The sequence below is a fragment of the Corvus hawaiiensis genome, chromosome 14, assembly GCF_020740725.1.
Source record: "Corvus hawaiiensis isolate bCorHaw1 chromosome 14, bCorHaw1.pri.cur, whole genome shotgun sequence".
NCBI classification, from domain to species: Eukaryota; Metazoa; Chordata; class Aves; order Passeriformes; family Corvidae; genus Corvus; species Corvus hawaiiensis.
Genome location: NC_063226.1, coordinates 21,752,542 through 21,779,127, shown reverse-complemented (window position 1 = coordinate 21,779,127; position 26,586 = coordinate 21,752,542). Strand labels below are relative to the sequence as shown.

At 51.1% G+C, this 26,586-nt stretch overlaps 1 protein-coding gene across 14 annotated transcripts in view; it reads left to right on the top strand.

The window, feature by feature from the left end:
• The window catches only part of ARHGEF9 (Cdc42 guanine nucleotide exchange factor 9), a 201,460-nt gene that overhangs the window by 124,124 nt on the left and 50,750 nt on the right, over positions 1-26,586 (top strand). For all 14 annotated transcript variants that reach the window (XR_007206783.1, XM_048318851.1, XM_048318849.1 and 11 more), the window contains 2 exons: positions 14,816-14,995; positions 25,785-25,976. Coding sequence is in view for 13 of the 14 variants with exons in the window: in XM_048318851.1 (XP_048174808.1) it covers positions 14,816-14,995; positions 25,785-25,976 (372 nt within the window). In the remaining variant the exon portion in view is untranslated. The remainder of the gene's footprint in view (positions 1-14,815; positions 14,996-25,784; positions 25,977-26,586) is intronic.

Genomic DNA, 26,586 nt, shown 5'->3' with positions numbered 1-26,586 from the left:
AAGGAAAAATCTCTCCATGCTTTGGAGATGTCCAGGTTCTCCCTGATTCCAGCTATCACAGATGAAACAGGAAGGAGAAGGGGTTTTTTCCCATCGTGCCTGACCACGGAGGTGCTTGCCCAGTTGCTCATCCCACCCCTCAGCCATTTCTCCAGTGACAGCTTTTTTCCATGCTTCTTCCTTCTGGATGCACGGCCCTGCTGCCCCAGCTGTGCAGTTCCAGGAAGGCAGCTCCTTTCTTGAGCAACGCTGACCAGAAAAATGGTGGTGAAAATTTGTGAGAGGAGGGTAATTTATCGTTTCCATGGCAGTGCTGGAGGAGAGAGAGCACTGAGGAGTGAGGTACGGAATAGCAACAGAAACCTGGGAGACACGGATCACATTCCATCTTCCCTGTTTCGTCTCTTCTGAGTGGGTCATAAAACAAAAGCAAATGAGGAACTGGAGCTCCCTGTCCATTTTCCTCGGGCTTGTTTAAATGAGGATTTACTTCGACTAAAAGCTCCTTAGAGCCACTTAATTCTTCCAGGTGGAGTAAATATCTAGGCCAGTAGTAAAAATTCCTTACAGATGTCTTCAGGAGGATACTTAGCAAGCACTTTGCTGAAGAGAACGTCTTGGATGCCTTCAAAGAGCAGTATCAGTCCTCAGTGATGGCACATTAGACAGTGGGGCAGGACTTGGCATAGCCTTGGGAAGAGTTGGAAGTTGCTCCAGTGATGGACAGAGAAATGAAACAGGCTGCAGAGCAGTGAGGGTGCATGCTCTGGTTTTCAGCTATTAGTCAAAATAACTGTAGCTGAAGTTTTATTTTAGAGATCTGGGCATATTTCGCTATGGATTAATGTAATCTCCTGTGGCACTGTGTTGCAGAATCCCTGTGCATTCCCTGGGTGGATCCCTTTGCCCTGTTTGTTCCATCCGTGGGGTGGTTGGTGTGACCTGCCCACCACATGGAACATCTGAGGGAAGCTCACACACTCAACTTCTGCTTTTAGCTGAAAAAAAAAAAATCACACTGAGAAGAGCTGGAGATTTCCCATTAGGTCAGAATCTCCCACCTTTGTTATTTGGTCTCTCTTCTGGATATTTCTGTCCTAGAAGTACCAATCCTTTAAGGCATCCTTTCCACGTTCTGAGTTGGGAAACCTATGTCTGAAAGGAATAATAATTATACACTGAATATAACTGAGTGTAGACTGCTTGCCAGGCAGATAATGTATGGAATAGCTGAAGTTGAGCCTGAGTGGATCCTTGGATGAGAATTCCTTGGATTCAGCCTTGACAGCTCCATTTGGGCACGTTTCAACCCACACCCAAGCTCTGTGTGCTCTCAAATCTCTCTGTACCTGTGTGTGCCAAGCTCCTGGACTGTCCTTCCTTCTTTACTCCAGTTTTGCTCAGAAAAAGGAAAGCAGCACTGGAGTTGTCCATCAGCCACCAGGGTTGTGTGTTCCTTGCAGGAAGAACCCAAGGTATTCGAGGAACGTGGGCTCCCAGGTGTTCCCATGGACTTTGGTGTCACTCCTCACACAGGGCAAGGCCTCACCCTGTGGCCAAGGCTGGCTGCACTCAGTTGGGTGCAGCAGGACTGCAGGGCAATCCCAGCCTCTCCCAGTCCTGTCCAAGCAGGTAGCAGCAAGAACCTCTTGCAACTGGGGCAGTCGTGGGGAGGGATCAGATCCACAGTGCTCCAGCCCAGGAATGCATCACCTCCATCCAGGAGCTGCCGCTGCCCCTCCCAGTGCTGCTCCTGGAGGCACCTTTCCACGAGAGGGAAAGCTGAGATGCTTTGGAGATCTGACTGAGAGGGAAGTTGGTGTCCATGAGGCTCCTGGATCACTTCTGCACTGAAGCCAGAGCAGGACTTGTGTTTACCCTGCTCCTTCCTGGCACTCTGTGGTGTGGTGGCATCTGGTCAAAGGTTGGACTTGATGACCTTGGAGTTGTTTTCCAGCCTTAATGATTTGGTAACTCCATGACTGTGAGTGCTCCTGGGTCGAGGGATATCCAGCTGCTGTGGGTGACCAGTTTGTTGCCAGTGGTTATCCCAAACATGCAGGGAGCAGAGAGCCCAGCCCAGGCAGGAGCTCTGCACAGGGAGGAACGAGCAGAGCCCTGCTGATTTCATGGAAACAGCTGGGACTCACTGCAGGGTTCTGTAGGCCAGGCAGTGGGACAGGCAGGGCAAGGACAGATCTTCCCTACCAGAACAACCAGGGATTAGCTTCACATGGGCTCTGCTGCTGCCAGTTCTTCTGGGGTGAACCACGTCCCAGAGGAGCTGCTTTCCACCCAGAGGCTGCTAGGAATTTTGTACACACTCCATTTGCCTTTCCCCTCAGATTGGAGAGTCGAGCTTTTTTCAGGTTTGGGGTTCTTTTTTAAACTCAGGTGTTTTAAAAGTAACATTTTGGTTCACCTTTGGAGTTGCCATTTGACTTCTCTGTAGCACGTCCTGATTAGTGATTAATTGCGCAGGACATGTTGTGGCTCCAGCCCGTGTCCTGGGGTGCTTGTCGCAGCAATGATGCACTGGGTGATTACTCACTCCCCTTAACCTGACAGCTGTATTTCTTCCCTCGACTGCTTCCTGACCTTGGCCAGGTACGTGCCTTGTGTTTTGTTGGAGGACGTTGGGGATGTGCAAATTTTTCTTTCCCTTGCGTGACCTTCATCCTGCCTGGGTAAGAGAAGGGAACTGTTCCATGAACAGATGGAGCGTTATTTCTAGAGGAAGGTGGATAACGCAGGAAATTATTCATTCCAAACCCCTTCAGACAACTCAGATGTTTGCCCTAAGAGAGCGTTGCAAATCCTAGTGCAAATACCTTCTCACACAAACTATCCAGCTCCCTTGAAAATTGTGTGTGAATGTGGAAGTCATCCAGTCCCAGAGCAGAACAGTGCCAGGGGACTTAACTGAGCCATTAAGGAAATCAGGAATAAGCAGGATTTTGAGCAGTAGTTACAGAAGAGATATTTTGTAAGCCGTGTGTAGGCAACTTAGACTAAAAAAGGTTGTCAAGTCATAGCAGGTAAAAAAGAACAGTGTGCAAACCAGTCTGGGGATGGATAATTCACTGCTAAAAGCAGCAAGGTTTGCTGCAAGTGGTGCTTGGCTGTTGTTATTCCTTAATGAATCGAATCTCTTAGCCAGGGAAAACATCACGTTGTCTTGAAAAACAAATCGTATTTGGATGCCTCTTTCTGTGCATTTGTACCCATTTTAACACGAGCACACTAATTATGCTGTGGAGATGATTTTGTTATGGCAGAAATGGAGCTGAGTTTGCAGCTGGAACTGTGGAGCTCTGGAGTGCTGGAATAGGTACGTGGGGAGAGATGCCGCTGAATTCCATTGCCTTTCTCTTTAATATTTGTATCCCTGTAGCTTCACAGAGTGCTTCTGCCCCCTTGGGTGCCTGACTTTGGGGGCTCAGCAGCCTCCAAACTTGCCTGGGTGCCAGAGGAATGGTTTGAGGAATCGTGTCCACGGCCCAGTTTCTCCACAGATGGCAACGGGCACACAAATTCCCAGGCTTCCTGACATGTTTCCCGATGCACAGGGAGCTGCATGAGTCATATTGCTCCAGCTCTGGTCCTTTTGGATGGAAATTATACTTTTAAATACATTCTGTGATTACACGCAGCAGCGGCGATGGGCTCGTTTGGAGGAGCTGGAATTCAAGCCATTAAGTTGAGTGGCTGCCATTATGTCCCGTGTTTGCCAACAGATAATACACAGCCATACTTCATCTGTGACAGCTTTGCCCTCTAGACTTTGAATAGAATTATCTTGGTACAGAACTGGTCTCTCCAGCACCATCCAGGTGATCGTTTCTGTGCGCCAGGCAGCGAATGTGGCCTCGTGACAAGGTGAAGTGGGACAGGGAGGGACAGCACTTGGACGTGTCCTGTGCAGCATGACCTGGAGAGAGGGGAAAGGGACAGTTGTACAACAGATGAGGTGACACTGGTGTGTCCTGGTGGAGCCCCTGCACATCCCAGCCCTCTCTGAGGGCTTTCAGGGCTCCTGCCAGAGCTCTGAGCTCGCAGGGTGTGGGGCCGTACAGGCAGCTGTGGGGTTGGGAGATGGGAGCAGGAGGCTCGTGGTGTCTCTCTCTGTGCCTGGATTGCTGCTGCTCCCTGAGCAGCCCAGGGGGCTGGGAGGCAACTCCTGGTTCAGAATGTGGTGATGGCTTGGAAAAGCACCTGATGTTACCTTTCCACCCTGTGCAAGTGTCATCCAAGCCATGGCCCAGCTGAGGGGGAGAGGATTGTAGCCAGTGGCTGCCTTGAGTTACTCCTGTTGAAGGGGACATTTTGGCTGTGAAATCCGAGAAGCCATCAGACAGTGACTTTCATTCATTCCTAGGCTGAATTGAGCAAAGCAGCTTAAAGGTGGAAGGCTGCCTATCCCTGTGCTGATCTGGCCAATCCCTGCAATAGGCTTACAGGATCCGATGGAATCTGCGGGACAATCCCGTGCCTCTAACGAGCATCCATTCCTCACCTTTCTGCCGAGACAGCCTTTCCACCCAGCACTGTCCCTTCAGCTGGTAGGGGGAAAGAGCTGTGGCAATAAGAACGTGATGTCAGATCCCACCTGGAGTGTCCCTGTTGGAACCCAGGGACGGGGGTGGGAGTGGGACAGCCCCGCAGTGCCACCCCTGTGCCTTCCATCGCCCCGGGTGCTGCTGCCCCAAAGCCAGCAGGAAGGCAGGGCTTGCTCTGGGAATGTTCAGTGCTTCCCAGCTCTGTGAGTGATGCTGGGCATGAGGCAGGGTGTTCTTGGGCCAGTCCAGGACCTCGGTGAAGTCAGAGGACTCCGAGAGCCAGAGGATGCCACGGGCTTTGGCTCAACAAGCGTCTCAAGGGGAGAAGCTGCTTTGCTCTTACCTCTTGGCTTTATCTCTCCTAAGTCCTGCCTGTTTGCCCTCTCAGGAGCTGGGGGATGGAAGGTGAGATGTGGTTGCTGTGAGGATCTGAGCTGTGCCTGGCTGGGTTTGCTATGCTCTTGCTGCCAGCACGGGGGTGCTGGATGGCAGGGATGGATCATCCCACTGTTCCCTCAAGATGCCCATGGCTGCTTTTGGGTCCAGGTGCTGGAATCCTGGAAATCACGAGGAAGGCTTGTGGTGCAGCTGGAACGATTCTCATGAAGATCATAATTCTGGGGGCAAGAAGCTTTGTCCGGCCATTTCTTATTCTGGGCGCTCATCCTGGTTTTTCCTTTTGCTGCTGGAGGTGGAATCAATGGGATTTTCACTGGGTAGCTCTTGGTTTGCACAAGAGCAGCTGGATGGGCTCTGCTTCCCCCTGGCTTGGGAGAAAAGGCTGTCACTGCCCCTTGCAGTCACCCAAAGCCCAGGCTGGTTCCGGGGCCCAGGTGTTGCTTCTCCAGCCATTGCTCCCTTTGTGCTTCATTTAATTAAATTTTCTGTGGGCTCAGGATCTGTGAAACAGTTTGGAGATGTCATTCCCCTCATCTGCCAACAAGCCCCTCCTGGACTGTGTTAGATGTGAGCTGCAGGGACTTACCCTGGGAAACCAGGAGATGAGAACAGCAAATAAGGAGCCCAGGTGGTGAATTTAATCAGTGTAATACATTCATCTGGACTTTAATCCAGCCTGAGCATTGATTTGCACTAATAACAGCCACCACTTTTTAAGTTCCAAGTTCCCAGCACTAAAAATACCCTTTTTTTTGATATTATCATGTTGGCCGCTTACTACAACACCAATAAAGGGGAGTTGTGCATTATGGAGGATTCCTGGGGATGTGTTTAATATGTGTGGTCTAACATGACACAATCCAGACCTCTGCTTCACTATTAAAAGGGGTTTTAGAACACATTGCAGTGACTCAGTCACGGAGGGGCTCTTGCTGCTGCTTCCCTGTCCTTGGCCATCCAGGAGTGATGTTCCTGCTTTGGATTAACAGCCCTGCATTTGAATTCATTTCCTTCCATGATTTTTAGACCTGGCCAACTGTGTCAGCTTTTAGAGGACAAAGCATCCACCCAGAGTTTCGTGAGTTCTGGTCCTGTCACTGTCTTCATCTCCCTGGGAATTCCTGGGTCTGGGTGAGGGAAGTGGCTGCGCTGGGTGTTCCTGGTGTGCATCCCTGGGCCGTTGCTCCTGCTGGGGACAGCTGTGTGCCTTAGCTGTGTGGCACCAGCTTTGGGCTGGTGGTGGCACTTCTGCAGCTGCAGGGACACAGATCCAGTGTCTGGGATGAGCAGATCCGTGTGCTGTTCCCTTTGTAAGGAGTTCTGTTGTGTTCAATAATTCAATCCACTGGGAGTCATTTGTGTGATTTTCTCCTTAATTCCCTTCTGCTTTGGAAACTTCCATGTCCCAGAGTAACAGGTGATGTACATTTTGAAATAAATATCCTTTACAATGTGGGTTACCCCTCCTTTCCTCAGAGCAGTGACAATTTTATCTCCTCTCCTTGCAGAAACGGTTTGGTCGCTCAGATGAACTCAGTTTTCCCACAGTCTGCTCCACGGCAGGGAAGCTGTTTGCTTTCCAGTTTGAGTAAGGACAGGCTTTTGGGGTAACATGAGTCTAGATTTGGCATTTCTGACATTTCCAGTCAAGTCTTGGTCATCCCTGGAGAGGTTTTGAGGCTGTGGATTCGCTATACTATGGGTGTAGGGATGCTCAGGATGGTGTCAGTGCCATTTTTCCACACTGTGTCCCTTAGCCCAGGGCTCAGCATTCCCCAGCAGCATCTTGTCTCTCTCTGTACATTCCCAGAGCCCAATTTGTATCTATTTTGTAATATTTATATCTATTTTGGAATATTCTCTTTGCCTATCTGCCTTACTCTTCCCCTTGGGTGGCTGAGAGAGAACCAGATCCCTCCTTCCCCGGGTGCTGCCGTGGGCTGTACACGATGCCTCGATGTTCTTGGGCCTGGTGCCTGCTGGGCTGGGGCTCTGTGGAACTGGGAACACATGCTGGGAATCCTGACTGCTCCCCACCCAGCCACCATCCTGCAGGCTCAGCCAGTGAGTCTGGACCGGGTGTGAATCACAGCCCAGCGCCAGCCCCCTGGCCAGGAAGGATTTCAGTACAACTCCAGGTCTTCGAGGCTGTTGTGGCCTTGGCTTGGGAATGTCAGGAGTCCCTTCTTGGGGCGGGAGGCTGGGGTTTGTGTGAGTAGTTCAGGTTTGGATCTTGCAGAGTATTTGTTGTTTGTTGCTGAGTGCTGCAGTGAGGGATCCGTGCTGACAGCCCCTGTCGGCCCTGAGTCCGCAGCGCTGGGAGCTGCCCTGGCTCTGCTTGCTGAAGGTGCTGTTTGCTCTGGAGCAGTTCAAACTTGGACTTCCAACCTCAATCTCATCATTTATCTGAGTTAAAAGATGATGGCTGGTGGTTATTTGTAATTACTCTACATGAAAGATATGTCGTGAGGCAAGGGGAGCCTCAATGTGCCCCGTCCGCAGGAGGGGCTGGGAAGCAATTAGGGTGACATATGCTCCATGAAAACAGCTCCAACCCGCATGGGCTGTGCTTCAGTGGGGTAACTCTGCCTTGTCACCACCTTCCAGCCTTCTCCTCACTGCTGCCAGGGTTTTACTCAGCTCTCCATCCACGGCCCTGCCTTGTGGCTGCTGTTATTAATAGGAATGACACGGGCAATAATCATAATAAGGTGGAAAATGAGACTAATGCCGTCCCCTGGGCTCTGTAGCTGCAGCCTGGCTCAGGCCGGGTGATTTCCTATCTGCCAGGTGAGATCTTCTCAAGAAAGTGTAAATCAGTGAAAAACAGAACAGCCCAGGTTCCACTAAGGAACCTTTCTGCCTGTACTGACTCTCCCCATAACATACAGATAAATAAAAGATAGATAAAGCTTCCAGCCAAGTGTGGCAACCTTCCCAGAATATGGGATACAGGAGACTCTCACTCCAATCAGCCTCTTTCAGCTGGAATCCAGTCATTAGTTAAATTCATCAAAGGGCTTGAAAGCAGAAGGGGAAATTCTTTGACTTGTGCTAACCTTTGGGTGATTGCACCTCTTCAGAGAATGAGCAAATCAAGTGGAGCTGCCCTGCCCTGTGTTTGGTGAATGAGCCGTGGGGCCATTCATCGAGATTGGGCATTATTCACTTTGTATAATTCCTGACGAGAGGTTTAAAAATAACCACACCATCCAAGCGGCTCTGGGGAGGTTATGCAAGAGCAGAAGCGCAGCGGGATGGGCTGGGGTGACGTTCTCTGAGCATTCCCTTTGCTCCATCGGCTGGGAGAAGCAGCGGGATGCGGGCTGAGACCCGGCACACCCCGCTCCCCTGCTCCCTCCCTGGGCACGGCTGGGCTGGGAATTCACGGCAGAGGATCCCAGCAGTGCCAGGGGCTGGCACTGGGAGCTGACAGCAGATTCCCAGCCCCACCAGCCTGTGCTGTGGTGCTGAAGCATGGGAGGTGCCTCCCCTCCCTTGGCTGGGGTCTGTGCAGCTCTGCTGTGTCCTGTCTTTCCCCTGAGCACTGATTTCTGAGCTCTCTGCGTGTCCTCCTTTGAAGCTGTTTTGGCTGCCTCCATTGTGGAAGGGCCTGGTGAACACAGTGTGGGAAATGCTGCTGTGATTTTACGGGGCTTTTATGTTGTGTGAATAAAGGGCATCTCTGTACGAGAACGATTGGAACAAATGGCATCCTCTCACCACGTTTCTCCCTCTCCCCTCACAGCCTGCTCCTATTCCTGCATCCTGCTCCTGTGGAGGAGGACACCGTTTATGTAACGCTGATTTGAAAGGGAACTACCCAGAGCTCTCCTTTTTTACTGTTACAACTTTACTGATGCAGTGATAAAGGATCTAATAGAGGAACACTTCCCTGCCTTAAGATTATTCATATTCCCAGAGGCCATGGTCCTGGAAACTTTGAGGTACTTGAAGTTTTCTGAGGAGATGGTGATTGATGGTAGTTTTCTTTGGGTTTTTTTTGGGAACGTGGCTCTTCATTCAATGCATTTTGGATTAGTGAGAAGCTCTGTGCTGAAAACTCAGGGTGGAATCTTGTGGGCTAGCAAGGATTATTTATCCCTGGGAGAGGTATGGACAAGTGAGAGTGGTTTGAATGGCCCTTTTGTGCCCATTTCAGTCTCCAGGGGCCACTAAGCTCCTGATTTCTTCTTCAAGCTGGCCCATAAGAAGCCACTGAGTGTTGACGAGTTGGGAATATTTAGTGAAATGTTGCAGTAGTGGCTGATTTCACTCAAAGACGTTCAATCCTCACCTGCAGGCAGGGGCTGAGGTGGAGCAGATGTTTGCCTCCAACTGTGCACCCTGGCTTGGGGAGTGAGCAGAGCCAGGGAAGATGCACCAGACCGGAGGCAGAGGCTCACCCATTCCCCAAAATGCTTTTCCAGTTGGTCTTGTCGTGTGGAGCTGGAGCAAAGTCCCTCTGCAGGGACACGGCGCAGAGATTTAAACCCTGCAGTGGCCAGGGAGAAGCTGAACCCTGGCTCAGAGTTCACTCTGTAAATGTGAGTTCACTGTGTAAATGTGCTTTGGGAAGCCAGCCCCGCTGGTGTTCCTGGGCTTTTTTTCTCAGGGTGTGCTGTGGATGCAGCCTGAGAGATGGGACTGAGCACGGTGTGTGGGGCCTGCTGCTGCATTCCTGGCATTCTCCTTCCCTTCCTCTCCTCTGGCTCCTGTGGATTTGCTCCAGACCTGCTCCAGTAACATTAGAGAGGTTAGGTAGAGTGATTCCACCAGGTCCTCTAACAGGGAGCTGCTCCTGTTATTTTTATTTATTCCTTCTGGTTTTTATTTTCCTGCTTACTTTGATGGTGAAAATTATTCCATCTTGATAAAGGTGACACAAAGGCATGGCCGGAAAAGAAAATTGAACAATCTGGAGTCAAACTCCCACTTTTGAGCACCTCTCTTGTATTCCTTGGAAACTCCCCTGTGGCATTAATGACACATTAAAGCCCTTTGGCTTTAGAAACTGCAAGGGGAGAAGGAGACAGTGGGGATCTTTGGCCAGATGGACCTTTCTGAGCTCTCCCAGCACGGGTGAGGACAGAGTTCAGCATCCCTGGCACGCGCTGTCAGAGGTGGGGCCTTGCAGAGTCCCCTGAAACCCTTTTTTACTGTTTGTTGTTGTTGCCATTTTATTTTGGCAGCACCTCTAATGTAATTCAGTATTTCCAATGGCCACGTTCCATCCTGGAAGTGACACCAGACGAGAAGAGAAAGCAAAATCCTCCCAGCCCTCGAGTAGGGATGATTACATTCCTTTCTGCTGGCTTTGCTTGCTGTTGTAAAGCACTCACCTGTTGTACTGGGGTGTTGGGGGTGTCTTAAAGGAGCATCTCTAGAGGGAGGGTTTGTGCCTGAATTATTGGAGCTTTGCTGTGGAAACTTGTGGGGAAAATCCCTGGGAAGGCTGAGGCTGTGATCCTGGTGGTACAGGGATAACACACCCTGTTCTTAGTGAGCTCCACAATGTGCCAGCTGGGCACGTAATTAGAGGGAGCCTTGTCTTTTTGCCCTTTTTCTTTTCCTCATTAAATCGATCTGTTGGTGGGGCTGGGATGTGGAAGTGGCCCCTCTTCTCTGTGCCCTGGAATTTCCCTTTACCCATGGCCAGGTGTTTGTTGGAGCAGTGCCTGGTGCCCAGCCCACACAACATCCCAAGAGTTCATCTGCTCTTCTGCCCACTGAGAAAGCTTTTCCTCTGCCCCTGAAGGTGCTCTGCAGTCTCCTGTGAAACAGGAAGCATTATTCTCAGGTCCATAGCTCCCAAATGCTCCTGGGCATTTCTGCACTGATGTTACGAGGTGAAAGCATTGAGGAATTTTCTCTTTGGACTTTTTACTTTGAACAACCAACTGACAAGAATAATTCATTTTAATAGAAGCTAGGACTTCACCTGGAAGACAGGCAGTGTTCAGGGGATGTCACACCAAATGTCCTTGTCACCTGCTGCATTTCTTCTCACTGCTTCCCTCTTCTTATGGGTAGGACACTTTCCCAAATATCTAAGTCCTCATTTTTGTAAATTTACAAGGCTGAAATTTTGTGAATTCTTCTGGTGGGCACAGGGAACACAACTTCATTTCCAGCAACCTTCACCCTCCTGGTGTGTCTGGGAGAGCGTGCTTTAATATTTAACTGTTCCTGTTGTGATTTTTATTCTTAAATCCAGTTCTTTGGTTTTGGCAATGGCCAGATTGTAGCTGGGATGAACATTAAGATGTGGGAAATGTAAACTTGTGCATCAGGCAGCTAAACACAGAGACTTTCTGTGGCATGATTCACCTGGCTGGAAGGTAGGTTGCTGAAGTAGCCGGGATGAATCACACTCCAGATGTGTCTCTTTCTCTTCACTGGCTATCAGGGTGTCCAGATGACTCCCTCAGCTGCACTGTGGGAGAACCTGACTTTATGGGAGAGAAGTTCCTTTCAAGGTCTTTGGCTGAATATCTCCGAGCGCAGCACTAAGCCGCAGCTTTGAAGCCGAGAGACGTGAACTTTCTGGAGTGAAGAGCTCCTGTGTTGAATTCTCGCAGAAAATAATATTTCATGCTGACCTTTCTCCAGTTTGTCATGTCCTGCTGCTGCAGATGTCAGGTTCTGTCTCCATAACCCTGCCCTGAGAGAGCTGGACAGCTCCATGGATACAGCAGGATGTCTTGCAACATAAATTAAACTGGATCTTTTCATTTGAGGCCCTGACACTGTGGAACTCCAGTTCTGCCATCCCACTGCCGTCCTTTTGGTACAGGCTGAGCTGGATTTATGTTCCAGAAGGCCTTGCTTGCAGGATTCCTGGCTTGTGGATCCCTTCCTTGAGCTGACAGTAAGGACCAGGGGCTGGGAAGGACCAGCCCCTGCTGGCCCTGATCAGTGAGAACCAAGGACTCGGAGCCTTGCTCCTTGAGACTGAGAAGCACCTTGCAAAGCCACCCCAGCTCCTGACATGGCCTGAAAGCACCTTGCAGACCTCTGTGTTAGCAGCACAAAAAGGCTGAGGTGTCACCCCCTGTCCCTTGGTGTCCCTCTGCAGCCCCTGGCAGCCCTTGCTGCTGGCCAAGCCGTGCTCCTCAGAGCTGGGATTTGTGCCTCGGGCTTGGGAATGAATTTTTGCAAAGGAGGCTGGGAGGATTTGAAGCACAGTCTCTCTGAAGTTTGGGCTCGGTGACGTTTCTGTGGCAGTTTGTGCCCAGAACTGCCTGTGTGTGGAAGTGACAGCAGAGTCTGTGTCAGCTGAAGCAGAAGCAGCAGGAACACGGCTCCTGCGTAATAGCTCTGTTCCTGGTTCCTCATCAGTGGGAAAGGGACTAAAATACCCAATGGCATTAACAAAAGGAACAAGTGTCAGGCCAGCCCGAGTCATTTTTTGACAAGAAAACTGATTTTTGAGCCAAAGAGAATGTACTCGACTGCATTTACTGAGAGAAGCTGAATGCAGGATCACTGTGAGCCATGGGTGGGAGGTGGCCATGGGGAAAGGGGCCCATGTGAGGTATTACTGGGAGATTGCTGTGACACTGGAATAAATATTTCATGCTGTTTCACAAATCTCTGGTAAGGTCCCTTTGGGAATAGTGTTTGCAATTCTGGTCATCTGTGTTCCAGAAAAATGCAGGCAGGGTATGTGAAAGCCTAAAAGGGCTCATGAAATGCCTGGGGGAGGAAAAGCTGGGGGCTGGGAGGGCAGAACTTCCTTACCTGGGAAATCACACCTGGACAGTGTGCATGAACATGGCAGGGGGAAGCACTGGTGAAGGAGAAGAGCTCCTGGCAGAAGAACAAATAATTGTTACCTGGACTCGCATGTGTTGTGGGCTTGCTTCAACTCTGAAGTCTCATCCCTTCCAGGTCTGTCCCGGGGTTCTCTGTGCTTTAAGCTGATCCCTGTTAATGAAAGCATCCGGGAACCTTGACTGGGAGCAGAGCAAGGGGTTGTGAGGAGGCACTGGAACATGTCTGAGCACCCAGCTGTTGCACTGGAATCAGAAATCAGTCTTTACAACTGTTATTTCTCCAGGTGTAGCTGCCCTGCTCTGCTGAGCCCAGAGCTGGGGTGAGCTGGGGCTCCATCACCATCTGGCTCCAGCTGCTGCTGGTTGGGATGGGACCCTCTGGTGCCCCCAGCTGTGTCTCAAAAGCCCAGATGTGGGATAACCCCTCAGTGAAGCAGGAGGTGCCCTCTGCCACGCGTTCAGCCATCACCTGAGAGCTTGTTACGTGCCTTGGTTTTCTGTCTGGTGTCACTGGACCTTGTGAGGCTCGCGTGGACAGGTCCTCTGTATGACACACAAAGGGGACATGTTTGTTCCACAGCTGATTTTGAATTAGAAGGGACAATCTGTGAAAGTGAGAGGAACACAGCTTTACTTTGCTGCCCACCAACTGGGCATCTGGTCCATCTGGGTTTTGAGGATGCCAGGTTAAGCCTCGTAGGTCTTGCTGCTCTGGGTCTGACTGACTCTACAGCTGAAGGGCTGGACTGGGTATGACTGTCCCAAACCCAAGGAGATCAGTGTTTTAAAGGAAAGCCAGTGCAAGGCAAATGGGAAATCAGGCCCTTTAATCTGTTGACTGGATTTTCTGCACGACTTGAATGTTCTCTGTTGATGCTGAGAACCTGGAGCTGTGCTAGAAGGTCTCCTTCAAGTTCTCACCGTGGAGGTAGTGATTAACAGGGGTTTGGGGGAGCCAGACTTCCATGAAGAGCTGTCTGACCTTTGCCAGAGCTTCTACACTTGGATAACCACAGTGAGGGGTTATTGTCTGTGTGCTCTGTGTTCCTGCCTGAGCTGAGAGGACACTGTGGCTCTCTGAGGTCTGGAATGGTCACAGGGCTGAGCTCTGTCCCTGTGAACTGAAACTGGGATTTGAGGGAGCCCAAGTCCGTGGTCAGGGTGTCTCAGTGGCAGAACTAATGAAGGAGGCTGATTAGCATATGGAGAAAAGCTGTATTTGCTGGGGCAGCCTCAGTGCTCAGCACAGAATTCCTGCAGTGGGCAAAACATAAACACAATTTACTACTCTGTTAAAAACCACACAGCTGTCACTCAGAGGAGCAGGGGGTGTCCTGGGTATGGGTGGATGGTTGGTGGTGTGGAAGCACAGGCATCAGTGGTGGGATGATCCCTCCTGCCAGCATGGAGCAGGAGTTTCATGACTCTCACAGAGGAGACCTGGTCTGTGCTGGTGCTGAGGCTCCATGAGCTCCACATGCAGAGATGTTCCTGAGCTCCTGTCAGACACCAGGCTGGCCTCAGTCCAGTGTCCAGAGGCCAGGACCTGCTCCATGCAGACTGGAGCAGCCAGGGCCGGCAGGATTCCCTGGGCAGAGCTTGGGCTGGGCTGTGCTCCAGGCCAGGGCTGGGCCAGGTCAGCAGCGTGCTGAAAGCGAGGGGTGTCAGTACATCACCAGCGCTAAAATGGGCAACTTCCACTTTCAAAAAGTGTTCTGAATGCTTGCACTAACTTTGCTTGGATCTGCATGGAAAGCCCCCCGAGCCTTGGACATTTCAACTGAAGTGAAAATTCCTTTGCAGGACGCCATGGCTTGTTCGTGTTTTCGGGAACTGTGCATTATGCCGGTGGAATTGTCCCTGACAGATGTGCATGTGTGGAGGTGGGAGGGGAGGTGCCAGGACCTGGGAGGCACCGGACACAGCACCTGGAGCTTGCCTGGCATGGTTGGGAGCAGGATGAGGGCAGTGGGAACGGCCCCGGAAAAGTCGTTTGGCTGCGAGCTTTGCTGCGTGTGCTGCTGTGCGTGTGTGTGCCTGGGCTGCAGCGTTCTCTGACTCTGCTTTTCTCTCCCCAAGCTGATCAGTGGTGGTTCCATTGTCAGTGCTGAGGCAGTATGGGATCACGTCACCATGGCCAACCGGGAGTTGGCGTTTAAAGCAGGAGACGTCATCAAGGTCCTGGATGCTTCCAACAAGGACTGGTGGTGGGGTCAGATCGACGATGAAGAAGGGTGGTTTCCCGCCAGCTTCGTGAGGGTGAGTGACTTTCTGCTTTTTACTGCTCTAAGGAATCACTGCCGATGCTCAGGGCATCAGGAGCTGAGCTCTTACTCAGTTTTTACTGTGTTTGTGCTCACTGATGCTGATTCCCCGTTCTTTGCCTGGTTTCTGTCCAAAAATCGGGGAGCAAAGAAGGTTTCCAGTCAAATGAGAGTGGGGCAGAGGGAGGCTGGAATGAGGATTGGCTTAGTGGGATGTGGAGGGGCCTTTCCTGGGTGTCTGTTGGAGCCTCTCTCCTTAAGCTGTTCTTCTTCAACAAACCCCATCCCTGGAAGTGTCCAAGTGTTGGACGGGGCTTGGAGCAGCCTGGGATAGTGGAAGCTGTCCCTGCCCATGGCAGGGATGGGATTGGGTGGTCTTTAAAGTCCCCCCCAACCCAAACCACTGTGGGATGCCATGATTCCATGAAAACCAGTTCAGGATTATGTGGGCTGTGAGGAGATGATTCAGTGGGGCCTAAAAATTCACACTAGCTCCAGGGGACCTGGGTTTGGAAGAGCTTTCTGCCTGTCTTACCTTCTTCTCTGAACCCTCCCTCTTCTGGGCAACATCAACATCCCTGTGATTGAACACTTCATCTGGGAAGCAGCCATTGGATTAGGAAAATTGGGTTAAAATGTGTGACCTGGTGTTTCCTGGTGATGTACAGTGGCTACCAACGAGGAAGCCAGACCTTTGCTTGCTGCTATCTCCCCAGCACACAATTTTTTCCCCTCTGGTGCAGCTCTTGTGTCTCCTCCAGATCTGGTCAGTGCCAAGAGTGAGAGATCCATGACTGGAACTGGAGCTGGGCTGCCCAAAAAAAGTTAATGCTGTTATTCTGGCCTGGGATAACAAATTGGGTTTGATATTTTGAGTCTGACCCTGCAGCCAGTGGTGGCAACAAGTCTGGAAAATGGATTTGTGTCAGGTGTGATGGGGGTGAAAACTTTCTTGCAGAAACACTCTCACCTGTGTCACTGACACATCTCCTCTGTGCTGCAGCTGGAAAGGCTGGACGAGAACAAGCTCGTTTTGTTTGCTTAATTTAAACACTGAGATATTCTGGGCCATTTTAACCTCTCAATCCACTGACCAGTGCTGATTTCTTTGTGGTTCGGGGAAAAGATTTAACAGCCCTTTTGTGCGATGTCACAAACAAACTGTCCACGGGAGGTTTAAGAACAGTCTGGTTTTGCACTGTCCTGTGTTCTCAAAACACACCAAAAAGCCAAATGAAGCAGTGTCTTTAAGGCCCCAACCCATGGATCATTTGGCTTGGCTGAATTCCTCATCTCTCCCTACACTTTTCCAAGGCTGGGAGGATGGTTTTAGAAACAGGGGAGAACAAAGGAGAGGGGCATCAGTGAATCTCAGACTGTGGTACACAAATGTCTGGAACAAACCCTGGATCCTCGTCCTCGGTGCTGAGGGTCACACCAGCCTTACCAGGCAGCTTTCTGTCCAGCATCCCAATGAGCCCAGTCCTTCCATCAGCTCTGCAAGAGGCTGGCTTGGCTATTCCATCTGGGAATCACTTGTTGAGGGCAGGCAGGGCCCGGACACCTCCCAAAGGGGAGCAGTGCCCGGCTGTGCTGCAGTAATGAGAATTAATATTTAAAAACAAGAGTTCTGGCCTGTTGTGTCTGCAGGTCTTGAAGGGGAGGCTGGAGGGGAAGATTTGCCCCCCAGATTTCCAAAGCAGCTGAATAAGAAATGAAAGAACTGCGAGAAGAGCAGATGATCACTCACATCATGAGGAGGCTGCGTTTTTCTCTGTTGTACTTTGAGCCCTGCTTTTTTAAGATGATGCCAGGAAACTGCCTGATTTAGCCTGAGTAGTTCTAGTTTCACTTGCAAAATAATTGCTTTTCTTTATGTTTCTCTTATGCAAGCACAGAAGGAAAAGGGAACAATATGTTGCACAGAATATGAATAGCATTCGAGTGAGGGATGTCAGACAGACCAGACCAGACAGGTATAAAGCCAAATAGGATTAATTTCAGGGCATTTTAGACCTCAGGCCTCTTGGAAGTACTAGCAGGAGTGCAGCAGAAGATCACTGCACAGTTGGGTTCCTCTCAAAGTCCTTTGAATCACTTCTGAGGACAAAACTGGGCTGGGAACCCAGTTTGCAATGAGATGTCTGACGCTTCTTGCTCTCCAGCCAGATCATCTGAAAACCTTTGGCAAAGCATTTGGCATTCACGGAATCTCATAGCAGGAAACTTCACATTTGCAAGTGGAGAGGAAAACAGGAACCTGCTGATTCCCTTGGCCTCCTTTACATGACAGCCAGGGGTGGCAAACAAAGCTGCTCCTGAATTCCCTGCACACACAGCAATTGTCTCCCTGCTCCCACCTGCAGTAATCCTCTTAGTAGCTCTGGACCTGGATGGAAGGAAGGGGGGGGAGAGGAAAGCCATGGAGTTTTGGGAGCACAGGAACTTTCAAGGAGAAGCTGGATGATAAAGCAATGGGTTTTTTTGGGGGAGAGAAAGCACAGCATAGGAGAAGTAAAATTTGGAGCCAGCGTGGAACGGTGAATGGTTTCTGCAGGGAGCTGCTGCACTCAGGGAGAAGGGTATGAAAACCCCTAAGTCAGAAAGGTGGATCAGAACTCCAGAACTAAATTTAAGACTCAGCAAGAGCTGGGTTTAGCCAGATGAAGGTGTCCGTGTTACATTTTAATGCCTGTTCTGAGCACACTGGACACGCACAGGGTGCAGCCGTGGTTGCTGCGTGGTGTCTTTGAACATCCTGTCAGCTTCCAGTGGTCTGACAGGTTGGGAGGTACAGCTGGAAAAAACCAGCAGGAATTTTAAACAACCTTTCCCATTCTTGTGGTGGTAATGCCCCTTTTTTTCTCCTCTGTGGATGGCAGAGCCTTGGGCTGTCTGTACATCACGGGCTACAGCTGAGTTTTTGCATAACCAGCACATTGACACTGGCTCAGAAAAGCAGGCTCAGTGTTGGGAGGGAGGGATTTATAGCAGAGAATAACAGTCATGGGCTCCCATGGATCCACTGTTGTGCCTTGAGGTCTCCTTTAGAAAGCACAGCAAGCCTCAAAACAAAGTTTTGATTGCAGAGCCCCTCATCAAGTGCTCAGAAGAGCCCAGGTGAGACACTCCAAACACAGGAAATCAAATGGCTTCATGGTTGGGCTCTGACATATTTCCACTGCAAGAGAAATAAAAAGAGTAAAGCTTATGGATGCTGTGCAGTGGAATCTTTCCTCAGAGACGTGGCAGAGTGCACCTGTCCTGGGCAGAGAGGGGGATTTATTCCTGTGTAAAGCTCTCCTTAGTCTCTTTGGATACCAGACTGAGCTTGCAGAATATATTTCTTCTCACCTCAGCAACACTGACTCTCCCTTCCTCACATTACTGAGCCAAGGTAAAGAGCAAAACTGGGGCTGAGGAGCTTTTACTGCAGCTTCTTGTAGCACCTGGTGACTGAAGAAGGGAAGAAATGGTCCTCCCTGAGCCTGAGCAAGGATGGGGGTATAAAATCTTTGTGGTCCCCTCTTCAGGAGAAGGTGCAGGGGTGGAGAAGTGCAGGGGTGGAGAAGTGCAGGGGTGGCAGCTCTCCGTGTTCTCTCTCACCACTGCCTTGGTTCCCCCAAGTGTTGTAATTTTAGATTGATTTTCCTGCTGAAAAGCTGCCTTTGACCCACTTTATTTTCTGCTGCTAAAGGAGAAGTGCTGGATAAATTGGAGTGAGCTTTTAAGGCACTGTGGAGAAGGAGATTCTGAACCCAGAGCCTCCTCACAGTGCCTGGCAGCTCGTGCCTTTATTGGGCAGGTGGGTTTAGCTTTTAGCTGTGCTTGCTCTATTGCAGGTGTCATTCCACATCTTGCTGCCCCATCTGCTTCTTTTCCCCTGTAAAATCTGATTGTGTCCTGTCAGAACAGCTCATCACTCACCTGCTTTCCCCCTGCTTAGCATTCCCTCAGAGCCAGTGGCATCCAGGTGAGATTTCCCGAGGAAAGAGGACGGAGCTGAGGTGTCCTCACCTGTCAGACAGACAGCCCGGGATGTGCTGCGGTGCCTGCTGCAGTCAGAGCCTTCCAAAGGAGATTTGATTCTCCCGTGGCAAATCCAGCTTAAAAATAGCTGTGCTGGAGGTAGGGCCCAACATGGGCAGCGCTGCTGGGACAGGAGGAGCTGCAGAGCTTTGGGGTTTCCTAAAGGCAGAGGAGCATTTCAGCATCCCAGGGCTGCCAGAGCCCCCACAGCTCAGACGTGTCCCACCCATCAGGTCCCCAGAGGGTCACACGCTGGCACCGTGCCCTTCCCTGGACGAGCTGCTTTGCAGGTGCAAAACCAGAGTTTTGAGGGCATTCTTTGAGTCAGGCAAACCAGGCACGAATCTCCAGAGCCCCTTCCCTGTCCCTGCCACCCGGGCTGGGAGGGAAGGCCCTGCCCTTCCTCAGCCTGGCAGGGGCTCTGCGATGAGCTCCGAGCTTCTGCTCTTCCCACCTGTGTGTCCCAGGTACCACCACTCAGCAGGGCTTGGGCTTCTGGGACGTGGCTGAGCCCTAATCCCCAGTGTTTTCATGGATGTAGTGTAGCACATGCAGTTTGCTGCCGTGTCCAAGCAGCTTTTAATCCCTGCTGGAGCTCCAGCCCCTGGGAATCTGCATTTGTAGTGCAGGGAACAGGGAGGGAGCACGGGGCCTGTTCTCTGGAGCTGTTCTTGTTCACCTTTCGGGGATACAGAGCCTGAAGCTGTCCCTACAGAATCCCCTGTTCTCTCCTTTTCTGGAATAAATAAAGGCTATTTCTCACCTTGAGTAAAGGGAATTTCTGAGGCTGGGAATGGAGAGTTTTAGAAGGGAGAGGAAGAGCTGAAGAGGTTTTGCTGAAGCTGTGGGGAGTTGGAGGGGGGAAAGGAAGGTATCAAAGAGTCTGTGGGCTGGAGGGATGTGAAGGACACAGGCTGGAGCCAGATTACTGAGGGAGAAATTCAGGAGGAGAACAGTGGTAGGAGCACAGGAGGGGAAGGCGGCTTCCTTCACCTCCCTCTCCTTCTACTGCCAAATGTCCTACTCCTCGTCCTGGAAGAGGATGCAGGAGATGGTTTGTGCTTCCCAGCAAACAGCATCCCACCCACATTCCCGGCCCTTCCCTGCGCCTGCAGCCTGCCCACAGCCGGCCAGAGGCTGGGGCTGGCTGGGCCAGCTCGGGGGGACACTCAGCATCTCCTGCCAGCCCCTCGCTCCTCCCTGGAGGCTCGAAGGGGGAGCCCCTGGGCAGAGCCCGGGACAGCCGGTGCTTCTCCCGAGGCCTCGGAGAGGCTGAGCCTGGAGGCTGCTGCTGCTTGACTTCTGCAAAGCTCTGCACCACGGGCCCTCCTGGGCTGCACACGAGCAACTGATCCTCTTAATCCAGTGTGGAGTCCAGCAGAGCGGGAATGTGACAGTGCAGGGATGGGGATGTGACAGTGCACAGGGATGTGACAGTGCACAGAGTGGGAATGTGACACTGCACGGGGCTGTGACACTGCCCAAGGCTGCAAACAAGGGCACAGCCCTGGCTGGAACCAGCTCAGGGAGGCAAAAAAGGGAGCAGATCCTGTGGGAACTCTGCTCTGTGGATGGGTGGGAAAGAGTCTGTGGGAAAGGCTCTGTGCTTCCGTGGATTTCTGCAGGTTATTGGAGCCTCTGACACTGGGACAGTGACTGTGACCCACTGTGCTGCCCACACTTGTCCTGTACAATCCAGATTCCCTGGAATGGCAGCAGCTCTCTGGAAGGCTGTGGCCGTGTCATTAATCTGCCGTTAGTTAATTGTGAGCGAGAATCCAGAATGACACATTATCTGCGGGTTTTGTCCTTGTGAATATCCACTGGAAGGAGGTTAATAATGCAGCTGGCTGGGAAAATGTTTGGTTTATTGTGGTTTCTGATCATTGTGAGGCGATCAGGCCTCGGTGCCTGTTGAAGGAAAAAGTCCTCTCTGTGCAGGGCCTGCACTGAGCAGGGTAAAGCTGTGATAATTGCAGGTCACTGATGTTGGCCCAGTGCCACTGGGTGATTTCATGCACCATTTGGGTAAAGCTGCGAGTTGATAAATGATATTTATAGAAATTCTATATCACAGAATCCCAGAGTGGTTTGGGTGGGAAGGAGCCTTAAAGCCCATCCAGTTCCACCCTGTGCCATGGGCAGGGACACCTCCCACTGTCCCAGGCTGCTCCCAGCCCCAATGTCCAGCCTGGCCTTGGGCACTGCCAGGGATCCAGGGGCAGCCCCAGCTGCTCTGGGCACCCTGTGCCAGGGCCTGCCCACCCTCCCAGGGAACAATTCCACTCAATATCCCATCCAGCCCTGCCCTCTGGCAGTGGGAAGCCATTCCCTGTGTCCTGTCCCTCCATGCCTTGTCCCCAGTCCCTCTCCAGCTCTCTTGGAGGTGCTTTAGACCCTGGAAAGGGCTCTGAGTTCTGTAACCACCTTGTCACAGGTCACTAAATATGTCAGGCACGCTCTGCCCTCAGTGAGGCTGTGCTGCCTCTCACCAGTCACCTCCTTGCCTTCCACGTGCCTGAGCATATTTTCCAGGAATCTGCTCCATGCTCTTGCTGGGCACTGAGGTGAGCCTGCCTGGCCTGTGCTTCCCTGGGTCTTCCTTTTTTTCCCTTTTTAAAAGGATGGCACTCACAGAGAACATGAATTAGCACAATGCAGCCATCAGCTCTCCCTGGCTCCCAGAACTGCTCCTTAGGGAAAAGGGCCCTTTTTATTTGACAATTTTACTTTTATCTGCCTCTGCAAGTTCTTCCATTACGCAAGAGCTGGTCATGACTTCCCAATTAGGGTTGAATTTTGAAATAGGACTGGGAGCCTCATGATAAGCCCGTTCCTCTCCACATGGAGGGGCCTTTCAATGGGAAGCATCACGTAGGACCAGCATTATGCAACTTGATTTTTTTTTTTCCTGTAGTTTTCACTGATTTCTTTTAATTAATTCCTGATACAGAGTGCTTGAAATGGCTCTCAGGGCTTGGTGGTTTGGCTGCTGGGCCTTTTTCATGGCCTGGGGAAAACCCTCCCAGTCTGTTTTATTTTACAGCCGCTGATGTTTTGCATTGCAGAGGTGTTTGAAGAGGGCCTGGATTTATTGTTGTGGGGTTGTTGGTGGTTGCTGAACAGCTGTTGTTGTTTATCCTTAAAAACAGAGCCATTGGATGCAGGAATTCAGTCTGGGATCCCAGTGCTGTGCCAAGCCACAGCCCTGAACTGCTGAGGAGGACAGGACAGGAGCCTAGAGAGGCTTCCTGGGATCCACGTGAGCAGCAGGGCTGAGAAGCTGCCAGGGAATTCCTGTCCCATCCCTGCTGCGTGGAAATCCCTGCAGGCATGGCAGCCACCCATACTGAGCTGGGAATGCTGGGGAGATGGGATGAAGCTGGGAGAAAACGAGAGTTTTGAAGTTTCTTTTGTAAAAGTGGAGATATTTTCACTGGGAGGGAGGGGCAGCTGTGCATTCGTGTCCAGCTGGAAAGACAGAGAGCAGACAGATCTTTTTCCAGGAGTGGGATCTCAGCTGTTCCCCACAGGAAGGAGGGAAATTCAGGCATTTCAGGCATTTTGGGGCGTCCCACGTGTGTGAAACAGAGGGATCACCCTGGTACAGCTGCTGGGCTAAACCAGGAACGTTTGCAGCTTTGTCCCAATCAACTCAGTGTGACATTTCAGCGTCTCCCCAGTGTGGCTGTTCCACCTCGCTGTCCCCTGCAGCTCCACCACTGTCACAGAGGATCCAGCTTGGGGCAGCAGCACTGGGACAGAGGACACAGTTAACCCTTGGAGTGCCACCTTCCCTTGGCCCAGCATGGCCCAGCTCCTCCCCAGCCCGGAGAGCTGAAGGTGCAAACCCAGCCCCAGGTGTGTCTCACGGATGAGAGCAAGAGTTTGGTGATGCATTTCAGTCCATATTTCAACAACTTCCTGAGTTTTTCCATGATTGTCCCTGGGTTTGGGTCGGAAACCTCCTCCAGCGGCAGTGACTGGCCCAAGGTCGGTGTCACAGCTGCCACTGCACCTCAACTTTTATTACTCATGGTCCCAACTTCAAATGATGCCCTGGAAGAAGGATCCTTGCTGGAATTTCAGAGAACTTCAGAGGTTTAGATGGAAACAGGAGTGTTTGAACAACACAGTGGGATTCATCCTTCCAGCAGCCGAGGCTGGGGAGCACGGGGTGGAAGCACCTTCAGCTTCCTCTGGAGCTGATAAAATTGTTGCATTTGTTTTTAATCTAAGGCAGAAGCCATCCAGACTAGAACTGTAATTTTTTTTCCCCTTTGGGAACACAGATCCTAGCAGGAAAGAGCAAAAATTTCATTAAGGAAGAAAGCAGGACTCCTGAGATTTGCAGATGAGGAAGGAGGGAGTGTTCCTGCCGTGCACAAAAGGCAGCCTGAATTTGAGGAATCATGAAAGTTTGCAAGTTTGCCTTGGAGTTTCAAAGCCTTTAGGATTCATGACTCAGGCTTACACACAAATGCCTTGTTAGGATTAGATCTTTCCTGCTTTTTTTTAAAAAAGGAAAATAAATTTTTTTCTCATGATCACCTGAACTCCAGGAGGTAGAGCTTTAAAAATTATGCTCTGCTGCCAAACTGGCAGGAATGTCAGAAAACTCAGTAACAAGCTGTTCCAGTTGGGTTTGGGAAGGCTGCAAAATCCCTTTTCATAGGAGAAGCAAAGCAGGGTGGGAAGTTATTTTAAACTTCAGCCAACAGGGTTTAATCCCCACATGGGTGCTCCTGGATTTTCCACATCTGCTTGGTTCGGAATGCCAGTGAGGCTGGCACAAGGACATATCCCTTGGAGGGCTCCCTGTGCCATTCTGTCCTTCCCAGGGCCCATTTTCCCTTCTCAGGGTGCCCCCAGGTTGTCCCAGCACAGCCCCACTGGAACTGGTGGCACTGGTGTCAGTAGTTGGCCCCCGAGGTCACTTGCACTGACAGGGACATTACTCAGCAGCAGCACCTGATGTATTTATTTATTTTTTTATTCATTTTCCAGCATAAACCTGCTCATGTTGGTGGGGTGTTGCTCTGCCTCAGTGGACCCCAAACCTCTTCCAGATCAGGGTGGGTTTGCTGAAAAAGACACTTTCCTAGCCAGCTTTTGAGTTGTTTTTCTGAACACGAAGCATTTGTTGCAGCGTGCCAGGAGAGGTTTTCCCTGCTGGATCCCTCTGTATTTGGGTGGGATTAGATCACCAGCTCCCTGCTTTCCCTCACAGTGGCACAGGGTTCAGCCAGGCCTCCCAGTGCTGATGGAAATCCTACAAAACCCCCTTTTTATCCCCAAATTTGCAGCATCATTAACATCTTGCTAAAGAGGAGATGGGTTTGGTTTTGGGTTTTTTTCTTTTGGCCTTTACAACTCGCTGTGGGAGGGCAGAACGTGGGAGCTGCAAGAGGTGGTTTAGCAGAACAGCTGCTGGTTGGGAAAGCAGGGAAGGAGCAGGGGCAGGTTTGGAGGTTTTTACTTCCCTAATTTACAGGAACACTGCCCTTTACAATCTGTGTAAAGCCCAGTTTAAACTGAATAACGAGGAAGTAGGAAAAACTATTAACACTGAAAGGAAGCCTGAAGATCAGGTTAATGGTGCTGCTTGGTTTCCTTGTACTCTGTGTGTGGACAGTTCCACCGCTCACAGGAAAATGTATTTTTAGGTTTGAAAGTCCCCAGGATTTGGGGACTTCAAACGCTGAGAAGTTGCTTCATTCCCATCACAGCTGAGGTGGTCTGTGAAAGACAGGGGTATTTCTGTCAGCTCTAGGCTTTATTTAATGTTTGTTTACAAACCACCCCGAGCCAAATTTGAGTCAATCAGAGTTATTTTAAGGTTTTGTGGGAAAAGGTAACAGAAGGAGCCCTTGATCCGTATGGTGTGTGCAGAGCTGGTTCAGACACACAGGAGAGAGTTGGAATTTGCAATTTCAATTTGGTTTTTATTTGATATTGGAAGGAAGCTTCAGTGTGCTGAAAACACAGTGATCCTTTCTCCCTGCTCTTTGTGATTTTCAGTGCCCAGTGCACCCGTCCCAAGCTGCTCTCAGCCCCCCAGGTTTTAGAGAACTTGCTCAGGGGTGTCCTGTCCGTGCACTTTGGGGATCCCATGGTTTGGGGATCCCAGGCCTGGGATGCTGAGATGCGGGATTTGCCTGAGCCAGGCTGTCCCTGTGAATTGATGGGGAAAGCTGCTGAGAAATGGAATCAGGGCTCCTGCACAGCCCAGGCCTGGGAGGTCACAGAGCCCCAGAAACACAACCCAGTGCTGATGTCCAGTTCAGATCTCTGAACCAGCCACATTTTGACCTCAGATCAGTCCCCTGGGAAGGGCTGATCCCTGCTCCCAGAGCATCTTCCTGTTCAGACAGACCCCAGCTGGAGGTGGCAGGAGCTGGGACAGCAATGCTTGACACCAGTAGCTGCAGCTGTGCTCAGGCTGCTCTGTTTTACTGGTGTCCATCTCGATCTGGAGCTCTTGGCAGCACCCAGTCACCTGTCACAGGATGATTTTATATTTGGGATCAAAGCAGCCAACACTGGCAACCCCCTCAGAGACGGGGAGTGTGTGGGGAACCATTTGGGGCCGGTTGCACCAGTATGGAACTGGGAAGTGTGGGCTGGGAGCTCTCTGGACACCCCGGTGGGGCAAGGAGGGGCGGATCCAACACCTCCCAGAGCCGTGCAGCCGTGATGCAGCCCCCTGTGCTGCTGTTGGGAATAATCCCTGTGCTGTCCCCTCTCTCCTGCAGCTATGGGTGAACCAGGAGGATGGGGTGGAGGAGGGAACCAGCGAGGTGCAGAACGGCCACTTGGACCCCAGCGCCGACTGCCTGTGCCTGGGCAGGACCGTGCAGAACCGGGACCAGATGAGAGCCAACGTCATCAATGAGATCATGAGCACCGAGCGCCACTACATCAAACACCTCAAGGACATCTGCGAGGTACCTGGGGCACCAGGACATCAGGGGGGCTGGCCTGGGTCTGTCCCCACCACGTCAAACACCTCAAGGACATCTGTGAGGTACCTGGAGCTGCAGCCAGGACTTGGGGGCCTGGCCAGAGCTGAGCCTGGGTTTGTCCCTGGGTGATTTGGGAACAAGCTGCAGTGTCTGAGGACTGTGTCTAATGGAGGAGCAGCATCTGTCAATAAGTATTGACAGTTCTGAGAATTTCCTGCTGGATCTGATAATTCCTTTGGTTTGTATTAACTAAAAGTGCAATTTCCTGGCCTTTATTCCATAGCTCTTTGGCTAAAACATGATGAGGTTGAGATCCTTCAAGCAGTCCTCTTAATTAAAACCCAATGCCATCTACTTTTGAACTTGTGATTGAGGAAATTAGGTTGTAATTAAACCAATCAGTTACCCATGTCATCTGTGCCTTTCATGTCGGGTTCACAATTTCCCCTGGCTCAGGATGGCCCCCGTTTGCCTTTTTTATGGCGAGACTGAGGGTAAAATGTTCCCATCATGGGAAATGAAGAAGGGAGCCAGCAAGCAATGGACTTGAGTGACTGACCCCACAAGTCCCCAACTTGGTTCTTGTTCATTA